This window comes from Glycine soja, chromosome 10 (genome assembly GCF_004193775.1).
Source record: "Glycine soja cultivar W05 chromosome 10, ASM419377v2, whole genome shotgun sequence".
Taxonomy (NCBI): Eukaryota; Viridiplantae; Streptophyta; class Magnoliopsida; order Fabales; family Fabaceae; genus Glycine; species Glycine soja.
The window spans coordinates 14,083,503-14,105,994 of record NC_041011.1 but is presented as its reverse complement, the minus strand read 5'-3'; the positions used below and the strand labels follow the sequence as shown (position 1 = coordinate 14,105,994).

The 22,492-nt window shown below is 38.3% G+C and overlaps 2 protein-coding genes and 1 long non-coding RNA gene across 3 annotated transcripts; 1 reads left to right on the top strand and 2 right to left on the bottom strand.

The window, feature by feature from the left end:
- Nucleotides 1-6,719: 6,719 nt before the first annotated feature.
- LOC114370071 lies at nt 6,720-6,942 on the top strand. The gene is made up of 2 exons (XR_003657759.1): nt 6,720-6,798; nt 6,874-6,942. It is a non-coding gene; the product is annotated as an uncharacterized LOC114370071 (long non-coding RNA).
- A 2,066-nt stretch (nt 6,943-9,008) lies between these two features.
- Nucleotides 9,009-10,972, bottom strand: LOC114371439. Its single transcript, XM_028328885.1, has 2 exons — nt 10,325-10,972; nt 9,009-9,398 (listed from the first exon to the last, which is right to left on the bottom strand). Exons 1-2 carry the CDS (start codon nt 10,970-10,972, stop codon nt 9,009-9,011), a joined length of 1,038 nt encoding a protein of 345 aa, XP_028184686.1.
- A 27-nt stretch (nt 10,973-10,999) lies between these two features.
- LOC114371438 lies at nt 11,000-16,237 on the bottom strand. The gene is made up of 3 exons (XM_028328884.1): nt 15,694-16,237; nt 12,058-14,911; nt 11,000-11,603 (listed from the first exon to the last, which is right to left on the bottom strand). The coding sequence occupies exons 1-3, from the start codon at nt 16,235-16,237 to the stop codon at nt 11,000-11,002; spliced, it is 4,002 nt and encodes a 1,333-aa protein (XP_028184685.1).
- Nucleotides 16,238-22,492: the final 6,255 nt, after the last annotated feature.

The following is a 22,492-nucleotide window of genomic DNA, read 5'->3' as shown; positions in this document are numbered from 1 at the left end:
CAACACAAATGATAGGTTGAAATTCATTTTATCATTTATTAGGTGAGAAAACGACTTAAATAAATGGTAAAAGCGTGATAAAGACGAAAGAAAAGAAAACCGAAAATGAACGAAATAAAGATGAAAGCCAAAAAAACAAGAAATGAATTGAAAGTCTAGGATTCAAAAACTTACCCGTTGAAGAATGAAAAACGAACAAAGAACGGATGAAGAACAGTGAAGAACAACAGAAAACCTTCACGGATTCGCTCATGGAAACATCTCGAAAGCGTTACGGAAGCACCTCGGCTTGGATTTTATTCACGGAAACAATTTTTTCCACCCAAAACAGCTGAAATACATAGCAAGGGGATTGAGGGATCCTTAGAACAACCCCCTTCAGACTATTTATAGGAAAAAGGGGAGGAGGTTGCTGCCCAGCTCGCCCAGGCGAGCTGGGTTGCTTCCTCCAGAAGCAATCCAACTTCGAAAAATACTCTGATAGACCCACTTCAAAATTTCAAAATTGCTATTCGCACCCCCTATTTAGATATGTTCACCCCCTTTCTTTCGTAATTTACAGAAAAGTTACGGAAGCCTATATGACTTGATTTTTTTTCTTTTTTCTCTTCCTTCTCACCCATATTAAGTGAAATATGCTTATTTAGGGTTATGGAAATTTTACGAAAGCATTACGGGTGTCCCGGAAGCCCATTTTTCAACAAAACAGGGGAGGTGATTGCCACCTAGCTCGCCCAGGCGAGCTCAGCTAGCCTAGGGGAGCTAGGGTGCTTCCACCTTAAGCAAGAAAATGCCCAGAAACCTCTAGAGGGGCCCAGATTTGAAAATTACTATTTGCATCCCCCATTTTACTAAATACACCCCTTTTCCCCTTTTTTGCTGATTCTTTTTCCGCAACATTACAGAACCTCACGAATTACGTAACGATACTTGTTTTCTTTTCGTAATGTCACGAAACTTTACGGATTATGCAACCATCCCCTCTTCGGCTTCTGGAATGTTACGGAACTTTACGGATTGCGCAATAATGTTCTTTCAACTCCCGACATGTCGCGGAACTTCACGGATTGCCTAACGATGGGCGTCAAGTACCTCGAAGTGATCAAGCGAGGGTCGCATCCCAACAAACAGATGGTCCCCGAATGAAATTAGGGTATGACAGCACGTGTATTAATTGTTTCTATGTTCCCATCCTTTTGGTTGGTTTTGCTTATTAAATAAAGTTGTTTGATTTTTGCATTGGATTACTTCTGTTTTGTTGTCTAAAAGTTGTGAAAACATGTTAATCAACTTCAGTTTGAGCCATGATTGTTGTTGATCCTCAACAATTTGGGCTAAAACCCCAGTGTAGTAAACACTGTGGTGTATGAAGAAGAAGTAGCAGAATATGAACGAAAGGAAGGGAACATGGGGAATTCTCATTAAGTTCTACTGAAAGAGACACATAATGAGAGGTAGCGAAGCTTCAAATATTTGAAGTTCTAGCTAGTACACTTGAATTATTATCTTTTTTCTTAAGCTCCTTTACCTCTGCCTGGTAGTGGCTGAGGTTGAGTAGGCTTATGTGATAGGGCAGCAGAGATTGGGAAGTTAATTTGTGGTTTTGGGTTGCAGATGAGTGATTTCAGTGATAAGCTAATGATAAAGTTTCTGTGGGGATGTAACTGTGTTTAGATGTTTTGAAGGTATTTCTAGATTAAAGGTTAACATTCATAAGACCTAAACCTTGCCGACAAGATGAAAATGGTTATGGGGAGGCAAACTTGCAGAAAGAATTTTAAGTGTCATGATTTGTTGGCTCTAGCTATCTGCTTGGAGCCAACTATGTAATTGGATTTTTGGATGTTACTATTATTCATCAATTAGTTACCATTGTCCGCAACGTTTTCAGTTTAGAGTGGAGGCATGCAGACAAGAATGTGAGTATGACTATGTACTATGTAGTGCATATATAGGTCATGGGAGAAAAGCCTATTGGCAAATGACTGAATTGATCTTTCTCCCAAAAGAAATGACAGGAATACACTCTTTTAAGCACACTCCTTCTTCGCATCTTCTGTTGGTCAAAGAAAAGGCATGAGTGGAATCTTAATAATAAAGGCACTCTCTAAATGATAATGTTCTTCTTCTTTCTATGATAGTACATGATAATGGTAGAGGACGTAGCTACTTGTTATAATATAACTACCGTGGTACTCCAGTCAAGGGAAATTCGATAAAGTAATAGTAGTAAAATTGTGCACATCTGATTAAGTGGAGTCTTTGTTTTTTTACAGTGTGGGAAGTGTGTTAATTACACACATCTCCCCCAACATTTTCACATCAAAGAACCAAAGTAACTAAAAGCAACAAATAATTGCTTCCTAGAATATATGTACTATTTTTCCTTTAAAATAAGACTTTGATCATGTATGGTTATTAGTATTAGAGTAAATTACTCTAACATGTCTTTAAAAAAATTCTAACCACGTGTTTTTGTGAAATTATACATTTTTTTTACATTTATACTAATTTTCTTAATTATTTAAAAAACATTAGACCAACACTTCTTCTATATTACACTAATTCCTCAAATGTTGCTAAAAATGTTAAAAAAATATGAAAAGTTGGTGTAATTTCACAAAATTCCTAAGATGATTAGTGAATTTTACTCTACTCTTTGATTTATTTTTTTCTAAAAAAAACACATTAGAGGATAAATAGAAGAGATTAAGTACTAAAAAATTACCGAAATTTTGTTCCAAATCTAGGCTGGTCCAGAACACTATCTGTTGCAGCTTCTGCCTGATACTCATTTTGAATATTTGAAGTTTTGAACTGACCTTTCTAGTTTCTACACACAACTATTCAATCAATATAAAAGAGAATCAAACTTCAAAATGCTGACACATAGTTCACCTACAAGGCTACTCTACTGAATAAACTTCATAATAATTGATGAAAGTTTTTTTTTTTGAACTAACACGGTACTTTCTGTACCTGGTCTTGGCTACTTCTGATTAGAAAGTGCAAACCCTATGTTGAAAGAACCAGCACAAGGACAAGGACAAGCGTGAATTATAATAGAAGCAGAGGAAATAAGGGGGGACACAAAGGATGTGATTTTTGTGATTTTGTGGAAACTTAAGATACCACCTAAGGCAGCGGTATTTACATGGCGGCTTATCAAAGACCGCTTACCAACAAAGATGAATCTAAGAGGGAGACAAGTAGAGATAAGTGACCCAATGTGCCCGTTATGCAAAAATTCAAAGGAGGTTGCAGCACACCTTTTCTTCAATTGATGTAAGGTCCTCCCCTTGTGGTGGTAGTCACTCTCATGGGTTAATTCAGTGGATGCTTTCCCGGAAGAACAGAAAGATCATTACATGCAGCACAGCAGAAGGAATGCTACACGAACAAAAGATATAAGATGGAGCTATTGGTGGATAGCCCTCACAAGGACCATATGGCAACATAGAAATAAGGTGGTCTTTGATAACCAAACTTTTAATGCAAGCAAGCTGATGGATGAAGCGCTTCTTCTATTCTGGTCCTGGCTTAAAGCTATGGAGAAAGATTTCTATACACATTTTAATCAGTGGTCTTCCAATTTGACAGATGCCTTTGTGTAATTAGAAAGGGAGGGTACATGCTGAGACCTCTTCCAAGAGGTGCAGCATATATGTACTTAAGTTATGGGGTGTAGCTGGTCCATAATAGCTAAATGTTAATTTCATCTTTTGAACCAGCTATGTGTTTAAACTATACTTGTACCTATAGTACCTCTGGTACTCTTTTATATATATAATATATATCTACTTTTGCTGAGCCAAAAAAATAGTGTGTTTTGTGCAACAGGAGCAGGAAAATTCCACGGTGGTGTGGAAAGAGGTTTCTAAAGGAACAACATGAGGAAAAGACAAAATAGCTGTTATATATAAGCTGGAAGCAAGTCCTAGTTATTATCATCTAATGCTAACAGAAAAAATAACTAATGTGGCACACAATTATGACGTGATATCATATGTTGCTAAGTTAGTCATGTAAAAATATTTGCTTACTATGACGGGAAAGATTAAAAAAGGTCAAGTAGTTTATTAAAAAGAATTGAATGGATCATACGTTTTGATCCTATATGTCACAAAGGGTCAATTTAGAAGACCATGAAAATAACATGTTATGCAACCCCTTAAAATTGCATGTCAGCTATTTCCATTAGTAATTGTATGATATTGCGACAAAAGGACATAATAAAGATCATAGTAGAGGGCTCAAAAGAACAATTACATGCCATGAATAAAAAGTTCTTCCCAATGTGATTCTTTGGTGCCTGATTCAGCCAGAAAAATAATAAAACTTTAGTCAATCAACCACATCGATGACAAAAATTTTCCTAATATGTACAAAATAATTTGTGCCAATCAAATTCATATTATAAAAAAATAAATTGCAAGGCATTTACTAAAGAAAGCAGTGAAGACAGAGTTCCAAGACTATTCAACCCCAGATTAGATAATCTGTCATAGACTACCTTAGTATTAATAGTTTTTTCCTAGAATTTTGGTTCCCAAATATCTCCAATTTCCACTTTTAATATATTCCTTGGTAAAATATTCAGTAACTGCTCCAAAATAGCATGGGACTAGTGGCTTTGGAAATGGAAATAGTGACTCCAAATATTCTGTTTTTGAAAAATCAGAAAGACCAAATAAAGAGAGAAAGGTTGTGGAAGAATGCAAATGACAGAACAAGTATGACTAAAAGGAAAATTATCAAATATCCTGTAGCTTGGAAAGAGAAGCAAAAGAGATTCAAAGAAGCTACAGAATACGACATAACTATTCAATATCCTCTACAAAATCAAGAGTCCACTAAAAGAAACTGACAACAGCGACAATCAAACCCCCTATTTTATCCCCACCCATAACAAAAAAAAAAACTCCTCCCAAGTAAATTGAAATAAGCTCATAACTGAGAAATGCAAACATAAGCAAGAGGAAAATCATGAATAATCCATCATATACAATGCACTTTCTTGCTTTATTTATTTTGACAGAAAGAAAATATTCATTTTTATAAAAGCAAAAGGCAGTTCTTCCAACAAAATCTGTGGATCCTCAATGGCAATAACACTTGGTTGTCCTATTTTTAAAAACCCTGAGAAATGACAATGGGAAAAGTTTAATAACCTATAGGGGATAAATTATACAACATAACTGAAAATAACATTATTTCACAACCAACAATTTCATTTATTCGTCCAGTACGCCTGTCTTGTAAAATTTTGCTTGTCATTCCAGTTAATGTCATGCTGTATATGAATATATAATTGGATTTTAAGTTTTTTTGTCTTAATCACATGTATCTTCCACTTGAGACAATCTTTAATTTCCAACTCAGATTACCATTATTGACAGTAAAACTCTCCCTTCAAGTATTTAAGACAACTATGTACTAGGATTCGAACAAAGTAATTGGATTTTAAGTTGAAGCAATATGTTTGACAATGTTTGCATTGTTGGATAAAATATTGAATTTTACTACTAACAAAACATAAATGATACATCACTTCAAAATTAGTTTTAACCAAGATTGATTTCAAAAAAACCATTTTATCCAAATCATTTTAAAACTTTTATTAATAAACATACAAACACGAGCAAGAATTTAATAACACTTTTCATATATTAAAGAAATTGGAATATTAGTGATAATAACAGAGAGTAACAAGATGTTACTCCTACAGGACCTGATGCTTTTGGTCTTTCTGCATTATTTTTAGTAGTGGAAAGTGGAAAGTATATGAGCTTAAGGTATATCTGCCCTAAAGATCTCATAAGAATCCTTGTTAAGAAGGATCAAAGAACTGAAAGTGCTAATATCCTGCCAAGTTTAGTTGATTGCAGAGTTTTAAGAGTTGTTGTAATACTTTATTTTATATTGTTTTATCTTAATTTTAGGCACATGTAATTTTTGGTTTTAGATTTAAGATAACTATCTTAATCTTTCAAAAAAATTCTGATGACCCTAGTTATTGAACTTGTTTTGCTGTCTTTTTTGTTCTCTTTTATTTCTTACTTATCATGCAGCTGGTATATTACCTAGTTTCCTTGGTTCTTTTATTAGTCTTCTCAAGAGGAGGCTATAAAACAGAAGGATGTCCTGGCTACAGAAGTTTCCTCTCTTAGAGGAGAGTTGCAACAAGAAAGAGATGAGCGAGACCGGCAATTATCTCAAGTACAAACTTTAAGTTCTGAATTAGAGAAAGTTAAAGAATCTAGGAAACACTCCTACACTGAATTGGACAGCTTGACCTTAAAAGCTAATGATCTGGAGGTTGGTTTGTATACCCTATTTATTTTAATTAAATATCACACCATTCTGTTATTGTGGAGTCATGAGAGGATGAGCTTCCTTCCTCCAAGAAAAATGTTCTTTGAAAGATAATCTGATAAAGGCATTGGAAGAGCAACTAGCAACTGCAGAGAAGAAACTGCAGGTAATCAAGAATTTTTTTAAAAGTTGTATACTACTAGGTATAGAACCATTTGATATATTTGTTAGATAAAGAATGTGAAATTTTACCTAATTGCTTAATTCTTTAGTTGGTCCTTGACATATACATTATGATGATTATTTATCTTATTCATAGATTTTGTTCCTTGTTAGGTGTTTAATATATCTGCATACGAGACAAGGACAAAGTACAAAGGACAACAAAAATTTGTGAATGAGTAACAAAGACGCTTAGCAGATGCAGAATATAAACTTATAGAAGAGGAGAGGCTGAGGAAAAAATTACATAATACCATTTTGGTAATTCCCTGAACCAAAACGTTGATAATAATAATAAAATAATAATTGACACCTTAATAATCTTCATATTAACAGGAGTTAAAAGGGAACATTCGTGTATTCTGTCGAGTGAGGCCTTTATTAGCTGATGAAAGTTGTAGCACAGAAGGCAAGATTTTCAGTTATCCAACATCAATGGAAACTTCTGGACGAGTCATTGACCTAGCCCAAAATGGTATATCTGTTGTGATCATGTATTTTAAACAATTCTTATTTCATTTTCCTTGAATTAGATTGTGCTGTAAAAATATCAACTCATGTTGCTCTTGTTTTGTTCTTAGGCCAAAAAAGTCTTTTACATTTGATAAAGTTTTTACACCAGAGGCATCACAAGAAGAAGTTTTCACTACTACAAAAAGCGGATTCAACATCGGTGTGTTAACATCGGTTGTTAAAAAAACTGATGTTAACATATGCGCGGTGGCATAATTGTAAATACCGTGTATACGTTAACATCGGTTTTGTGAAAAACCGATGTTAACGAAGTTCATTAACATCGGTTATTGGAGAACCGATGTTAACATTTATTAGTAACATCGGTTTTTAAATAACCGATGTTAACATATGTTTATTAACATCGGGTTTTTAGAAAACCGATGTTAACGTTTGTTATCTTAACATCGGTTTTCTCCAGAAAACTGATGTTAACCTTAACATCATTTTGTTAACATCAGGTTTTTTTAAAAATCGATGTTGAAGTTATATTTTAAAAAATATGGTGAGCCCTAAGAAGCTGGCACTCTGTGTCTTCTTCTCCATCTAAGCTTCCATGCTGTCTTCTTCTTCTAATCTCCGTCTAGCGAAACCGTCCCTGTGTGCATCTGAGCATCGTGTTCGTCGCACTCGAGCATCGTCACAAGTCTCTGCTTCTTCTCCTTCGCCACCATACCTAGGTATGTTTCGTCTCCTTCGCGTTGTCTTGTCCTTCTCTCTGTCTTCTTCTCCATCTAAGCTTTCTTGCTCTCTTTGTTCTCCATCTACCTTGAAGCTGTATGTTCTCCATCTGACCATCATTTTGTCTAAGGTCGAGCATCGTGTTCGTCGCACTCGAGCATCGTCAGAAGTCTGTGCTTCTTCTCCTTCGCCACCTCACGTAGGTATGTTTGGTCTAATCCTGTATAAATATTTGATTGCATTCATGTATCGCACACTTAGTGAACTAAACATGGCTAGGGTTTCTCATATTTAACTCGAGCATCGTGACAACTTTGTGCTTCTTCTCCTTAGTGAAGTTTCCCTTACCCTTATTGTGTTCTTGTAACAGTTTAAGAGTTAACGCCTATTATTGGAGTTTAACAGTTTCCCTTACCCTTATTGTGTTCTTGTAACAGTTTAAGAGTTAACACCTATTATTGGAGTTTAACAGTTTCCCTTACCCTTATTGTGTTCTTGTAACAGTTTAAGAGTTAACGCCTATTATTGGAGTTTAACTGTTTCCCTTACCCTTATTGTCTTCTTGTAACAGTTTAAGAGTTTAAGAGTTAACGCCTCCTAGTTCCTAAAACCTTCCTTAAGATTAGAGGACCATTGGTTAAAATGAAGAGTAAAATCCTTGTCCATTGCTTTGATCCACGACCATTTTTTTTTTGAACCGCCAAGAATAAATATATTAATAGATAAGAGTACCAGGGGTACTACATGAAACACAGGAGAAGAAACTCCTGAAAGGATACAAAAAACATGACCCCCTCGTGAGGAAACCCACAAACCCCTCCCTACAAAGCAAACTTAAACAAAAACTAAGGACATTGCTGAGGACCAGTGGTGAAAAGGAGCACAGAAATTCTTTTCCCACCCCTTGAGCCAAGTCCAAGTGAGAAAATAGAATTATCTATCAACTTATGAATATCAAACGCCTGATTGTGAAACACCAAGTCATTTCTGGATTGCCAGATTGACTTTGTAGCAGCCAACCACCAAGTCTTCCTTCTTCAAGTAATATTCTTTCCTCCAGTTGTAGTTGAGGTGTGAAGAAAATTAGCCATGGGACTATTATGTAGAACTGTGCCTTCCTTAACCCAAGTGAAGAATTCCCAACATAGTGGCAGCACTTTATCGCAAGTGAAGAACAAATAGGATGCAGTTTCGGGTTAAGTTTGACATAGAGGGCATAGGTCATTGTCAAGCTGGATTTGTCTCCTAGAAAGATTATCCTTAGTAGGGAGTCTATCCTAGAGCAGCCTCCAAGCAAAAGACAGAACCTTAGGGGGGACTTTAAGATCCCAAAGCTGGTGAAAACCCGAATCTTGATCTTCCAAAAGCTGCTCTGCTTTAATGAGGTTGTAGGCTGATTTAGTAGAGAAGATGCCATTAGGTTCAGCTCCCCACAGCCAGGTATCTTTCAGGGTACCACATATTCTGATAGCAGCAATAGTCTCTAAGAAATTTGATGCTACCCCCATCTCGCTATCAAATAGATTATGTCTCCAAGAGAAATTCCATTCCCATCCATGCTCGGAAAAGTACCCCATGTCTTCAACAGAATGCAATCTTTGGGAAGAGATTTGGTATAATTCTGAGAATCGTTCTTTAAACGGTACCCCACCATCAGCCCAAGGCAGCTAGAGAGAGAGAAAAAATAGAGAAAGAGAATGATAGTAAGGGAGAAGTTCATTTATGTTCCAAATTTCAGTGACATGATTGATTCATTGATTAAATTCCAAGCAGCATGGCTAAAAGCTTTTGAGTTCTGCCCTTAATTGTTTTTTATTCTTCTGTATTTTATACTTGTTTTTTCTATAGTTCATTTCATCATCATTGTAACTATAACTGCCCATTATAAAATAGCTTAGACAATCTAGGTCTGTTGCTTCTGAACCTTTTATTTATCCTTGAAGTAGTTTAATTTTTTTTTATTTGTGTACAAATAGTGAAGAGTGAAGACTGAAGTTTTTCTGTCAGACTCGTTGATTTTCCTTTCATTTCGACGGAAGCCTAAGCAATACACTGCCACTGAATTGCCAGTAAGAAAAATTGGTCATGAAACACACACACACACACACACACACAAACCCTAATGACACACACACACACAAACCCTAATGACACACACACACACACACGTATGATAGAAACACACAGACACACACTGATGACACACACACTCACACACACATCATACAAAGACACACACACAAGTCTAATAACAAATTTGTTGAATTATACATGCAGAAATTTGTTCAGTTCTGACTTGTTAGCTGTGACAAGGTAGCTGGCCTCTTCATAAGGTACTTATCTAAGTTTAACTTAAATTCTACTGCAGTGGTGATGACCTACTAATATTAGTGAAAACAAATTTGCCTACTGTACCTTAGTTAATTTGTTCACAGTTGTAAAAAATGAATTGATTTTAACTTGAGTTATTCGTATTTTAAGTTTTCAAATATGCTTGCATGATTTTTTTTTTTTTTTTTGCACTGCAAAAATCTGAAGATGGAAGTCTGTCTCCATTCCATTTAACCAACACCAAGTGTGGAATAGATACTACCTTATGCACCACTTTTTTAGGAATTTTGAAGAATGACAGTAGGTAGATAGGAAGGGCTGTTAGGAATATCCTGCCTCCCATAGAGAGACATCTCTGCTTCCATTTGGCTACCTTAGATTCAAACTTGCTGATGACAGGCTGCCAAACATCCCAGCTTTTAGAGGTGGACCCTACTGGAATTCCAAGGTAAGAAAAAGGAAATTCCAGCTGGCCACAATTAAGGTAGCTAGCTGCTTCCCTGCACCAGTCCAAAGATTTACCCAAGCACCCAAATTGGCTTTTAGCATAGTTAATCTTGAGTCCTGAAACCAACTCGAAAATTCTGAGGATAGATTTCATGACTCTAACATTAGTTGTAGTTGCAGTTCCAAAAAATAGTGTATCATCTGCATACTGCAAGATGTTAATCTCCTCCTTTTGCCTCCCCACTTTATAGCTGCTGAAAAGGTTTTTGGAGACAGTTGTCCTCATCAAACCAGTGAGTCCCTCAGCTGCTATATTAAATAGGAAAGGTGCAAGGGGATCTACTTGCCTCAGTCCCCTCTCAGGCACAAATTCTCTAGTAGTGCTGCCATTGATCAAAATTGATATAGTTGCACTAGAAAGGCATCCATGGATCCATTTTCCCCATCTTTCACAAAATCCCATCCTCATCATCATATAGTTTAGGAATCCCTAAGAAACCGAGTCATAAGCTTTTTCAAAGTCAATTTTGAAAACCATGCAGGGGTTATTTTTGAATTTAGCTTCAGCTAAGACCTCATTAGCTGTCATTACACCATGGAGGATATGTCTGCCTTTGAGGAAAGCAATTTGCCTTTCATCAATTAAGTGAGGCAGCACAAGAGCCAGCCTATTAGCCAGGACTTTGGACATTATTTTGTAGACACACACTATGAGAGAGATGGGTCTATAGTCATTAAGAGATTGGGGGCTATTGGTTTTGGGGATGAGGGCTATGAAGGATGCATTACTTCCTTTGGGGAATCTGCCATTAATGAAGAATTCATCAAAGAATATGATAAAATCAGGTTTTAGAGTTTCCCAAAACTGTTTGATGAAATTGAAATTCAAACCATCCAGGCCAGGACTTTTATCTCCCCCGCAAGCCCAAACTGCAGACTTGATTTCCAGCTCAGTGAATCTATCAACAAGGCTTTCCTTCTGCCTTTGATCAAGGGAAGAGAATTGGATCCCTTCCAAGGTTGGTCTGCAAGGATTCTGCTCTGAGAATCTTTCTTTAAAGTGCTGAAGAACTGCAATCTTGACACTGATGATTCTGTGGAAATTTTTGCATTAATGCAACTCCTTCACCATTCCAGCAATCAGGAGTGATTTTTTTTTGGAAGGCAGAAAGTATATAATATTATTAATCAGAAACATTAGTACCAGAAGTACTAAATAACATTACAACAGCAGCTATGCTGCCAGCCTCCCAAAGAACAAGGATAAAACCAATACAAAACCCCACCACCAGCTGAAGACCCAATTTAACCAAAGGCCTCCATAGGTTGGAAGACCAATGGTTAAAAGAAATATTAAAATCTTTATCCCTAGCTTTGTACCTGGACCAGGCTAAGAATAAAGCATCATCCATCACTTTGGAAGATACAAAAGGAATACCCTGAAAAATCAGTAAATTCCTATGCTTCCAAATAGCAAAAGTTAGAGCAATCCACCACCCACACCATCTAGAGTGGTTTCTCCCTACAACAAAACCTTCACAAAATAACCTGAAATGACTTGCTGGAGAAAAAGGGAAAGCTCCAATAGCCTTAATCCATCTCAAGGTTTCCCACCACAGAACAATAGTTTGAGTGCAGTGAAAGAAAAGATGGCTTGCCTCCTCCTGCTCCTCATGGCAAAGAGGACAAATAGATTCCTGCAGACCCACGTTTCTTCTTTGAAGATTAACTCTAGTAGGGAGCCTATCCTTGATAAGCTTCCAAGTGAAAATGGCAGCCTTTGGGGGAATATTTAAACTCCAAATAATCTGAAAGTTCCTCCCATCTGAGGCAGATGAATTCTGATTTGATAGGAGTCTATAAGCTGACCTAGTAGAGTATAACCCAGTAGGTTCAGCTTTCCACAGAACTGTATCTTTCAAGTGACTTTGGATAGGGTAAGCACTAATCTCATCCAAGAAAGCTACAGCTACTCCCTCCTCATGTTCAAATAGGTGTCTCCTCCATTTCAAATCCCATCTCCAAATATTCTGGTAGAAGCTACCCATGGTTGAAATAAGATCGTTCTGCTGCTTACTAATGGTGAAGAGCTGAGGGTATTTGTGATCCAGACTGCAGCCCTCTCCCAGCAAATTGTCTTTCCAAAATTGAATTTTATCCCCACAACCTGCCTTCCACACCAGATTTTGATGAATAATCTTGAAGTCATTGTGCTGATATATCTTCCTGAGATCTCTCCACCAATGGGAGTCCCAGCAATGGACTCTGCCATTCTGCAAGGCTGGCCATCCCCCATACTTTGAATTTATAACCCTGACCCAAAACTGATTCTGCTTAGAATGTAATTCCCAAATCCATCTTCCCATGAGAGCAGCATTAAATTTGATCAGATTTTTGATTCCCAAACCGCCTTCCTTCTTGTGAAGACAAATTTCATCCCATTTGACCCAAGGAATCTTCTTTTGATCATGCCCCCCACCCCATATAAAATTCCTTTGCAGAGAAACCAGTCTATCAGCTATTCTTTGGGGTAACTTAAAGAAGGATAATAGATAGATTGGTAAAGCGTTCAAAACAGAATTTATCAGATTAACCCTACCAGCCATAGATAAGCTTTTCTGGTTCCATTTAGTGAGTTTAGCTTCAAATTTGCTGATCAAAGGCTCCCATACGACCTGATTTGAGGATCTGACCCCAATGGGGATGCCCAAGTAGTGGAAGGGAATCCCCATCTGCCTACAGTCCAGAAAGTGAGCAGCTTCTTGAGACCAGTTAACATAATCTCCAAAAATTCCGAATTGACTCTTAGCATAGTTGATTTTCAAACCAGAGGCCATCTCAAAGCCTCTAAGCATTGCCTTCAAAACAATAACATTTTCCAAGGAAGCTTGACCAATGAAAACAATATCATCAGCGTATTGGAGAATATTAATAGGCTCTTTTTGTTTTCCAACCAAGTAGCTACGGTACAGATTTTTTACAATGGTCTGTCTCATCATTCCAATGAGACCTTCCCCCACTAAGTTAAACAACAAAGGGGCTAGAGGGTCCCCTTGTCTCAGACCTCGAGTAGGAGCGAATTCTTTAGTCGGACTACCATTAACTAAAATGGAAATAGATGCTGATTGAAGGCAGGCAACAATCCATTGTCTCCATTTAGTACAGAATCCTAGTCTTGACAGCATGTAGTCCAAGAAAGACCGAGATACTGTATCATAGGCCTTTTCAAAATCCACTTTAAAGACCATAACTGGCTGCTTTGTCCTCATAGCTTCCTCCACCACCTCATTAAGGATCAGAATTCCATGAAGGATATGTCTATCCTTTATGAAGGCTGATTGCCTTTCATCAACAATACCCGAAATAACGGTCCTCAACCTGTTTTCCAAAAGCTTGGATATGACTTTGTACATGCAGCCGATGAGAGAAATAGGCCTGTAGTCATTTAAGGATTGAGGATGATTTGATTTGGTGATAAGGGCCATGAAGGAAGCATTGCTGCCTCTAGGAAAGCTTCCATGGCAGTGGAACTCATCCACAAATCTCCTGAATTCAGGTCTCAGAATCTTCCAAAAAGCCTTAATAAAGTTGAAATTAAAACCATCGAGACCCGGGCATCTATCACCAACACAACTCCAAACAGCATATTTAATCTCTTGATCAGAAAAAGGGGCAATGAGTCCCTCTCTTTGATTCTGATCAATGGAGTGGAAGAAAACCCCATCAAGGGTGGGTCTGAAACTCTCATCTTCAGAAAATCTATGAAGGAAGAAATTAAAAGCTTCATTCTTAATTCGGTCAGGCTGTTGAACCCAATTCCCATCAATGAAGAGACCCTGAAGAGCATTATAGTTTCTTCTGACATTTATAGCTTTGTGAAAATAAGTTGTATTACTATCACCTTCCTTAATCCATTTATCTCTAGATTTTTGTCTCAGCAGGGATTCATAAGCATTTGAAACCTCCCACAGCTCTTGTTGCAGTAATTTCTTGACTTTGACCTCCTCTTGAGATAAAACTCTATCACCAGTTGTAGTTTCCAAGTCATTAAGCTTCTGTCTCAAATTCTGGATTCGACTAACATTGATATCAACAATATCTTTACTCCATTGTTTGATGGTATTTTTAAGATTTCTCAGCTTGTTTTTAAGGACAATGCCCCCCCATCCACCCTGCTGATCCTTAGACCAAGACTCCTGCACCAGCTTTTGATATCCTTTTTGGTTGAGCCACAAGTCCAGCACCCTAAAGGGCTTAGGGCCCCAATCAACCAGTTTAGTTTTCAAAATTACAGGGCAATGGTCAGAGTAATCTCTGTGGAGAACATGCTGGGATGAGTCAGGCCATAGGGCTAGCCATTGATCTGACACTAGGAATCTGTCAAGTCTGCTCTTGACAGAACCTAGGAGTGATTATAAAATAGAAAAACTAAGATGAATTTAATTTAAATTACTGCTTTGTTATCATTCTTGATGGATGTTCTAGCATTCATGAGTATTGACTTTGGTTTAATGGCTTCCATTTCTTACTATATGATTAAATCCTGCTCTGATATTGGATGACCATTGGTTGAAATGAATACCAAAATCTTCTCCAAATGTGTCAGCCATGTCCATGACCATTGGTTTTTTTTTCAGGTTATCATAGACTACTTTTAATTGACATTGTTGTTGAAGGTCGTTCAGGTTATAGCAACTCCAGGTACGTACGTAGGAACTAGCATGTATATACTGATGTTTCATTTAAAATATTATATAGTGGTGTTTGCTTTAAAATGTTATATACTGGTGTTTGATGTAAAATGTTGCATACTGGTTTCAATGAATGAGGAATTGAGTCCCTTAGGAAATGAATTTTTTTTTTGGAAGGCATAAAATATATATATTATTAAAATGATCAAAGCAATACAAGTGGTACTGGAATAAAAGAAATACAAGCACCTCTGGTGCTGCCCTCCAAAAAACCCCAAGCTAGTTAGAGCAACCCACCAAAAAATCAGAAGATTCATGTGATGCCATATAATGCTAGTTAGAGCAACCCACCAAGCACTCCATCTACTCTGATTTGTGTTTGTCCCAAACCCAACACAAAATTGAATAAAATGATTTAATGGGGAGGCTGGAAGGGGTCCTACAGCCTTGATCCATCCCATTGATTCCCACCACATATTTATTGTCCTTTTACAATTAAAGAAGAGATGCCCTACTTCCTCCTGCCATTGGCCACAGAGTGGGCAACCAGCATCTTGAATATCCACATGTCTCCTTAACAGATTCCCTTTGGTGGGGAGCCTATCTTTAAGAAGTCTCCAAATGAAAACTGCTGCCCTTGGGGGTATATTCAGATTCCAAATTAGTTTAGAAAACCTGTCTTGTGAACCGGAATCATTTAGCTTCAGCATTAGGCTATAAGCTGACTTGGTGGAGTACACACCGTTAGGTTCAGCTTTCCACATCATAATGTCCTTCACATTTCTCTGAATACATATAGATGTAATGTCTTCCATAAAGCTCACAGCCAAGTCATGTTCATGATCAAAAAGATTTCTCCTCCACTGCAAATCCCATCTCCAATTGTCCTGGGAGAAATTACCCATCATTGAAATGAGGTTGTGTTGCTGACTGCTTATCATGAAAAGTTGGTTGTATTGCTGTTTAAGAGTGCATTCGCCTACCCATCTGTCATGCCAGAAATCAATTCTGTCACCACAACCTATCTTCCAAACCATGTTTTGATGAAAAATGTTGTGCTGAGACTGGTGGTAAATCTTCCTCAGATCCTTCCACCAATTGGAAAATCCCCTTTTATCTCTTCGAAGCTGGAACTCCTTCCATCCACCATATTTGGAGTTAATAATTCTGGCCCATAGCTGCTTTTGTTCAGAAGCTAGGGCCCATTTCCATTTTCCCAGTTGGGATACCCAAATAATAGAAAAGGGTTTCTATTTGTCTACAGTTCAGAAGTTGGGCTGCCTCATTTGCCCAGTTGACCATCCCTCCAATAATCCCAAACTGACTTTTGGCATAGTTGATCTTTAATCCAGAAGCCAATTCAAAACCTCGCAGCAAAGCCTTCAAAACTAGAACATTCTCCCAAAGAGCCTCTCCCTCAAAAGCCGTGTCGTCAGCATATTGCAAAATATTAGTGGGCTCCTTATTCTTCCCAACCAAGTAGCTTCTATATATATATTTTTTTGGAAGGCAAAATTAGACATATATTAATATATGTAAAAGCAGTACAAGTGGTACTGGATATAGGAAATACAAGGCACCATTGGTGCTGCCCTCCAAAAAGCCCAAGCTACCCCGCCTAAAAAGGTTATCCCATACAGGTTTAACCAAAGGAATCCGAGATGTTGGAAGACCAATGGTTAAAACTGATGTTGTAACCTTTTTGTCTAGCCTTTAACCAAGACCATATTGAGAACATAGCATCTTCCATGACCTTCTGCGGCTCGAAAGGTTTGTTCTGGAATATGAGGAAGTTCCTATGCTTCCATATAGTACTTGTCAACGCAACCCACCATCCACAGCAAGTACTATGATTTCTCTCAGCTCCAAAACCATCACAAAACTGAAGAAAATGGTCCATTGGAGAGACTGATAGAGGTCCCATAGCCTGAATCCAACTCATGGACTCCCACCAAAGCCCTAGTATCTTCTTGCAATTGAAAAATAGATGCCCCACCTCCTCTTGCACATCACCACATAAAGGACAAGCAGTATCCTGAATGTTCACCCCTCTCCTTGAAAGATTAGCTCTAGTGGGGAGTCTGCCACTTAAAAGCTTCCAAGTGAAAACTGCATGTTTTGGAGGGATTTTCATATTCCAAAGTAACTGTGATGTTCTCCTATCCAAGGCTGGTGAAGAAGGAGTTATCAGTAGATTATAGGCAGACTTAGTGGTATACACCCCACTAGGGTCAGCTTTCCATAACATAACATCTTTAACATATCTCTGAATGTACATGGAATTGATCTCCTCCATAAAATTCACAGCTTGATCACTCTCATAATCAAACAGATTCATCCGCCACTTGAGATTCCAACTCCACCTGTCTTGGTCAAAAGTCCCCATCATAGAAATGAGATCATCTTGCTGTTCATTGATGAGAAACAGCTGATTGTATTTCTGTTGGAGAGTAAAATCCTCCCCTATCCACTTGTCTTTCCAGAAATAAACTTTATCCCCACAACCCACCTTCCATCTCATGCAATGCTGAAAAATGCTCTGCCCATCATAATGATACAACTTTCTTAGATCCCTCCACCAACCAGAATGTCTTCCTTGAGCCCGAGCAGACTACAAGGCCTCCCAACCTCCATACTTAGAATTGATAATCCTAACCCAAAGCTGTTGGTGATCAGAAGCTAAGGCCCAAATCCATTTGCCCAACAAAGCTGTATTAAATTTTGCTATGTCTTTTATCCCTAGGCCCCCCTCACACTTGGGAAGACAGACGATGTCCCATTTCACCCAAGGAATTTTTTTATTATCTTGGTCTCCTCCCCACAAAAAGTTCCTCTGCAACTTTACCAATCTGTTTATTACCTTTTGAGGGATCTTGAAGAATGACAGGAGGTATATAGGCAGAGCATTAAGAACTGAATTGATTAGAGTGATCTTCCCTCCCATGGATACGTTTTTCTGGGCCCATTTAGATAGCTTAGCCTCACATTTTTTAATTAAAGGCTCCCAGACTATACTACTTGATGATTTAACCCCTATAGGAATACCCAAGTAGCTGAAAGGGGTTTCTAAAAGACTGCAATTCAAGGTTTGAGCTGCTGCATTGATCCAATTAACATCTCCCCCTATAACTCCAAACTGGCTCTTGGCATAATTAATCCTCAAGCCTGATACCATTTCGAAACCTCTCAGCAAAGCCTTCAAAACCACAACATTATCCCAATAACAATGGGGCTAAAGGGTCCCCTTGCCTCAAGCCCCTAGAAGGGACAAACTCCTTTGAGGGACTGCCATTAACTAAAACTGATATGGTTGCTGTTGTGAGACATGCTGAAATCCATTGTCTCCACTTTGGACAAAATCCCATTCTTTGCAGCATATAGTCAAGAAAGGACCATGAGACTGAATCGTAAGCCTTTTCGAAGTCCACCTTGAATACCATAACTGGCTTTTTACATCTGCAAGCTTCCTCTATCACCTCATTGAGGATTAAGGTTCCATGCAGAATGTGTCTTTCTTTGATGAAGGTTGTTTGTCTCTCATCAATAAGAGCAGATATAACTAGCTTCAGTCTATTTGCTAGTAACTTGGCTATGACCTTGTACATACAGCCAATCAAGGAGATTGGTCTATAGTTATCAAAAGTTTAAGGGTGATTAATTTTGGGAATTAGAGCCAGGAATGAAGCATTGCTGCCTTTAGGGAAGCAACCATGGACATGAAACTCATCTACAAATCTTCTGAAGTCAGATTTTACCACCTCCCAAAATTCTTTAATGAAATTGAAGTTAAAACCATCCGGTCCAGGGCATTTCTCCCCACCACAGCTCCACACTGCATCTTTGATTTCCTGGTCTGAGAAAGGAGCAATCAGAATTTGTCTCTGCCTCTAATTAATTGAGGAGAAATTAACTCCATCAAGGGTAGGTCTGATATTGTGCATTTCAGTGAATCTATTTTGGAAAAAGCTCACAACTTCATTCTTAACTGCAATGGGGTCGTGAACCCATACACCAGCAATGAGAATTCCATGCAGACTATTATAACTTCTTCTGAAATTTATGACTTTATGGAAATATGCTGAGTTGCAGTCCCCTTGTTTCAACCATCTTTCTCTAGATTTCTGTCTTAAAAGGGATTCAAAAGCATTTGAGGCCTCCCACAGTTGTTGTAAGGAAACAGAAAACCTTCTGCAGTGCTTATTTTTCCACCCACATTTTTTTTTATCAGCCAAGACAAATCCCGATGCTATGTTAGATGACCAATAGCTGTAGGTGAAGGCAAAGTCCTTGTCAAAGTTCTCCAGTCATCTTTTTTTGTGAATCTGAATACAGCTGCCAGCAACATCATTACGGAAACAATATGCTATCTCAAGCTCTCTGTCAAACAAGTGTCTTCTCCATTTAAATTTCCACTCCCACCCTTTTTCCACCCACATACTGCAGATGCTACAAAATTTGTGCCTTAAATAAGCTGCAGTGCTTATTTTTGTAAAAGCTACAGTGCTCGTACATAACTTCAATTAATTTGAATCTGCTTTGCAAATGCTGCAGAATTTCAGGCTTAACCAAATTAGGATTTTCCACTCAGAAACCATCAATTTGCAGCATGAAGACACCACTTCTTAGATTGACCAAAAGCTTGTAAAGCACTGATTTGATACTGCTTCCCTCATCATGTGGCTCATGATGTTTACAATTTAATGATCCTTTGCTACCCTGTAATGAGACACACACAGATACACAAACACACACACATAGAGACAAACACACGCAGACACAAACACAAACACAAACACACACACACACATAAAGATACACACACACACACACACAGTCATGCACACATAAAGACACAGACAAAGACACAAACATACTGAGCCACAGACACACATAGAGACCCACACACAAAGACACACACACTGAGTCATAAACACACACATACACAAACACACTCACACACATGGACAGACACACACACACATAAAGAGACAAACACACACACACACACACACACAGACAAAGAGACAACCACAAACACACACACCCACACACACACAGATAAAGAGACAAACACACACACACACACACAGTCACACACACATAAAGAGACAGACAAACACACTGAGCCACAGACACACACACAAAGACACACACACTGAGTCACAGACACAAACATACACAAACACACTCACACACATAGACAGACAGACACACACACGCACATAAAGAGACAAACACAAAACACATACACACACACACAACTGTTGATGTCCTTGTATGTTCTTGTACGTCATGAATGTTCTTGTATGTCATGAATGTTGTTATACATGCTGAATGTAATTTGCTATATAAATAACTGTTGTTCATGTTGAGTGAACCGTAGATTCCCGTTTGAGACTGAATGCAATGATTCTTGCGGATAGTTTGCATTAGTCATTGTATTTAGTCTTGAAATGTCCATTTGGACAGTTTGGGGAGACTTGTATTTTTATGTTAGACTCATTCGGTCAGGTTATTATTATTTTGATTAATTTGATGAAATTTCGGTTGAATGCATTTCAAGTTGTTCTCTGAGTGCATACTTGATTATCGTGAAATTCGTTTCACCGATGTCATGTCGTGTACTTGGAGACCAATGCGAAATGCTGCCGAAATTTACTCAAATTGTTCAAAATAATGCTAACCATGACGTTTGAGGCTAACATAAAAGACAGTCTTCCTAAATGGGATAGGGCCACACCTATAAATAAAAAAGTGAGATTTGCATGCATGGATTTTTCTTAGATGGATCGAATTTGGATCAATCAAAGTCGCATGAGCCCAGAATATGAGGATGGTGTTGAGCAGTTTTTGCAATTTGCTTTAGAAAGAGGTCGACCGAATGAAGAAGGAAAATATTATTGTCCTTGCGTCAACTGTTTGAATGGAAGACGACAACTACTTGACAACATACGGGACCATCTATTGTGTGATGGGATGAAGAAGAATTACACGGCGTGGATATGGCATGGTGAAGTGACTGACATGCATACTGGGTCCCAATCTGAACCGTTTGATGTAGAAATAGGAGATCGCTTGGAAGACATGATTCGTGACCTTGGACAAGAGTGTTTTCAACAAGCACACGCCCCTGTGTATGAAGGATTGCAGAGTGATTCAAAGAAGCCTTTGTATACAGGGTGCAAGAATTTCTTAACCCTGTTGTCTGCGGTGTTAAGTCTGGTTAATGTGAAGGCCAGGTATGGGTGGAGTGACAAAAGTTTCACCTCACTACTTGAGGTAGTGCACAATCTACTTCCAGAGGACAACACGATGCCTAAAAGTTACTATAAGGCGAAGAAGATATTGTGTCCCATGGGTATGGAGTATCAGAAGATTCATGCTTGCCCCAATGATTGCATACTCTACAGGCATGAATTCCAAGATATGTCCAAATGCCCTGTCTGTGGGACTTCACGGTACAAAGTGAAGGATGAAGAGGAAAGCAATTCTGATGAAAACTCCAACAAGGGCCCCCCAGCGAAGGTTTTGTGGTATCTTCCAATTATTCCAAGGTTTAAGCGTCTGTTTGCTAATGAGGACGACGCAAAAGACCTTATATGGCATGCAAATGGAAGGATTTCTGATGGAATGGTCCGTCATCCGGCTGATTGCTCCCAGTGGAAGAAGATTGATGGTTTGTATCCGGATTTCGGGAATGAGCCAAGAAATCTTAGACTTGGAGTAGCCAATGATGGAATGAATCCATATGGCACCTTAAGCACTCAACACAGTTCATGGCCAGTTCTGCTAGTAATTTACAATTTGCCTCCTTGGTTGTGCATGAAGCGAAAATACATGATGTTGTCTATGATGATATCGGGCCCAAGACAGCCAGGAAATGACATTGATGTTTATCTAAGTCCGTTGGTTGAAGATCTGAGAAAGTTGTGGGACGAGGGGGTTGTAGTGTTTGATGCGTTTCGCAAGGAGACGTTTGAAATGCGTGCAATGCTTTTTTGTACCATTAATGACTTCCCAGCATATGGGAATCTCAGCGGTTACAGTGTTAAGGGTCATCATGCATGCCCCATCTGTGAAGAAAATACAAGTTACACACAACTGAAACATGGGAGAAAAACAGTCTACAGTAGGCATCGCCGCTTTCTAACACCCAATCATCCTTACAGACGACTGAGAAAAGCTTTTAATGGAAGTCAAGAGCATGATATTACGCCGATACCGTTCACTGGTGAGCAGGTATATCAGCGGGTTCAACACCTGAACATTGTATTTGGGAAGACCCAAAAGAA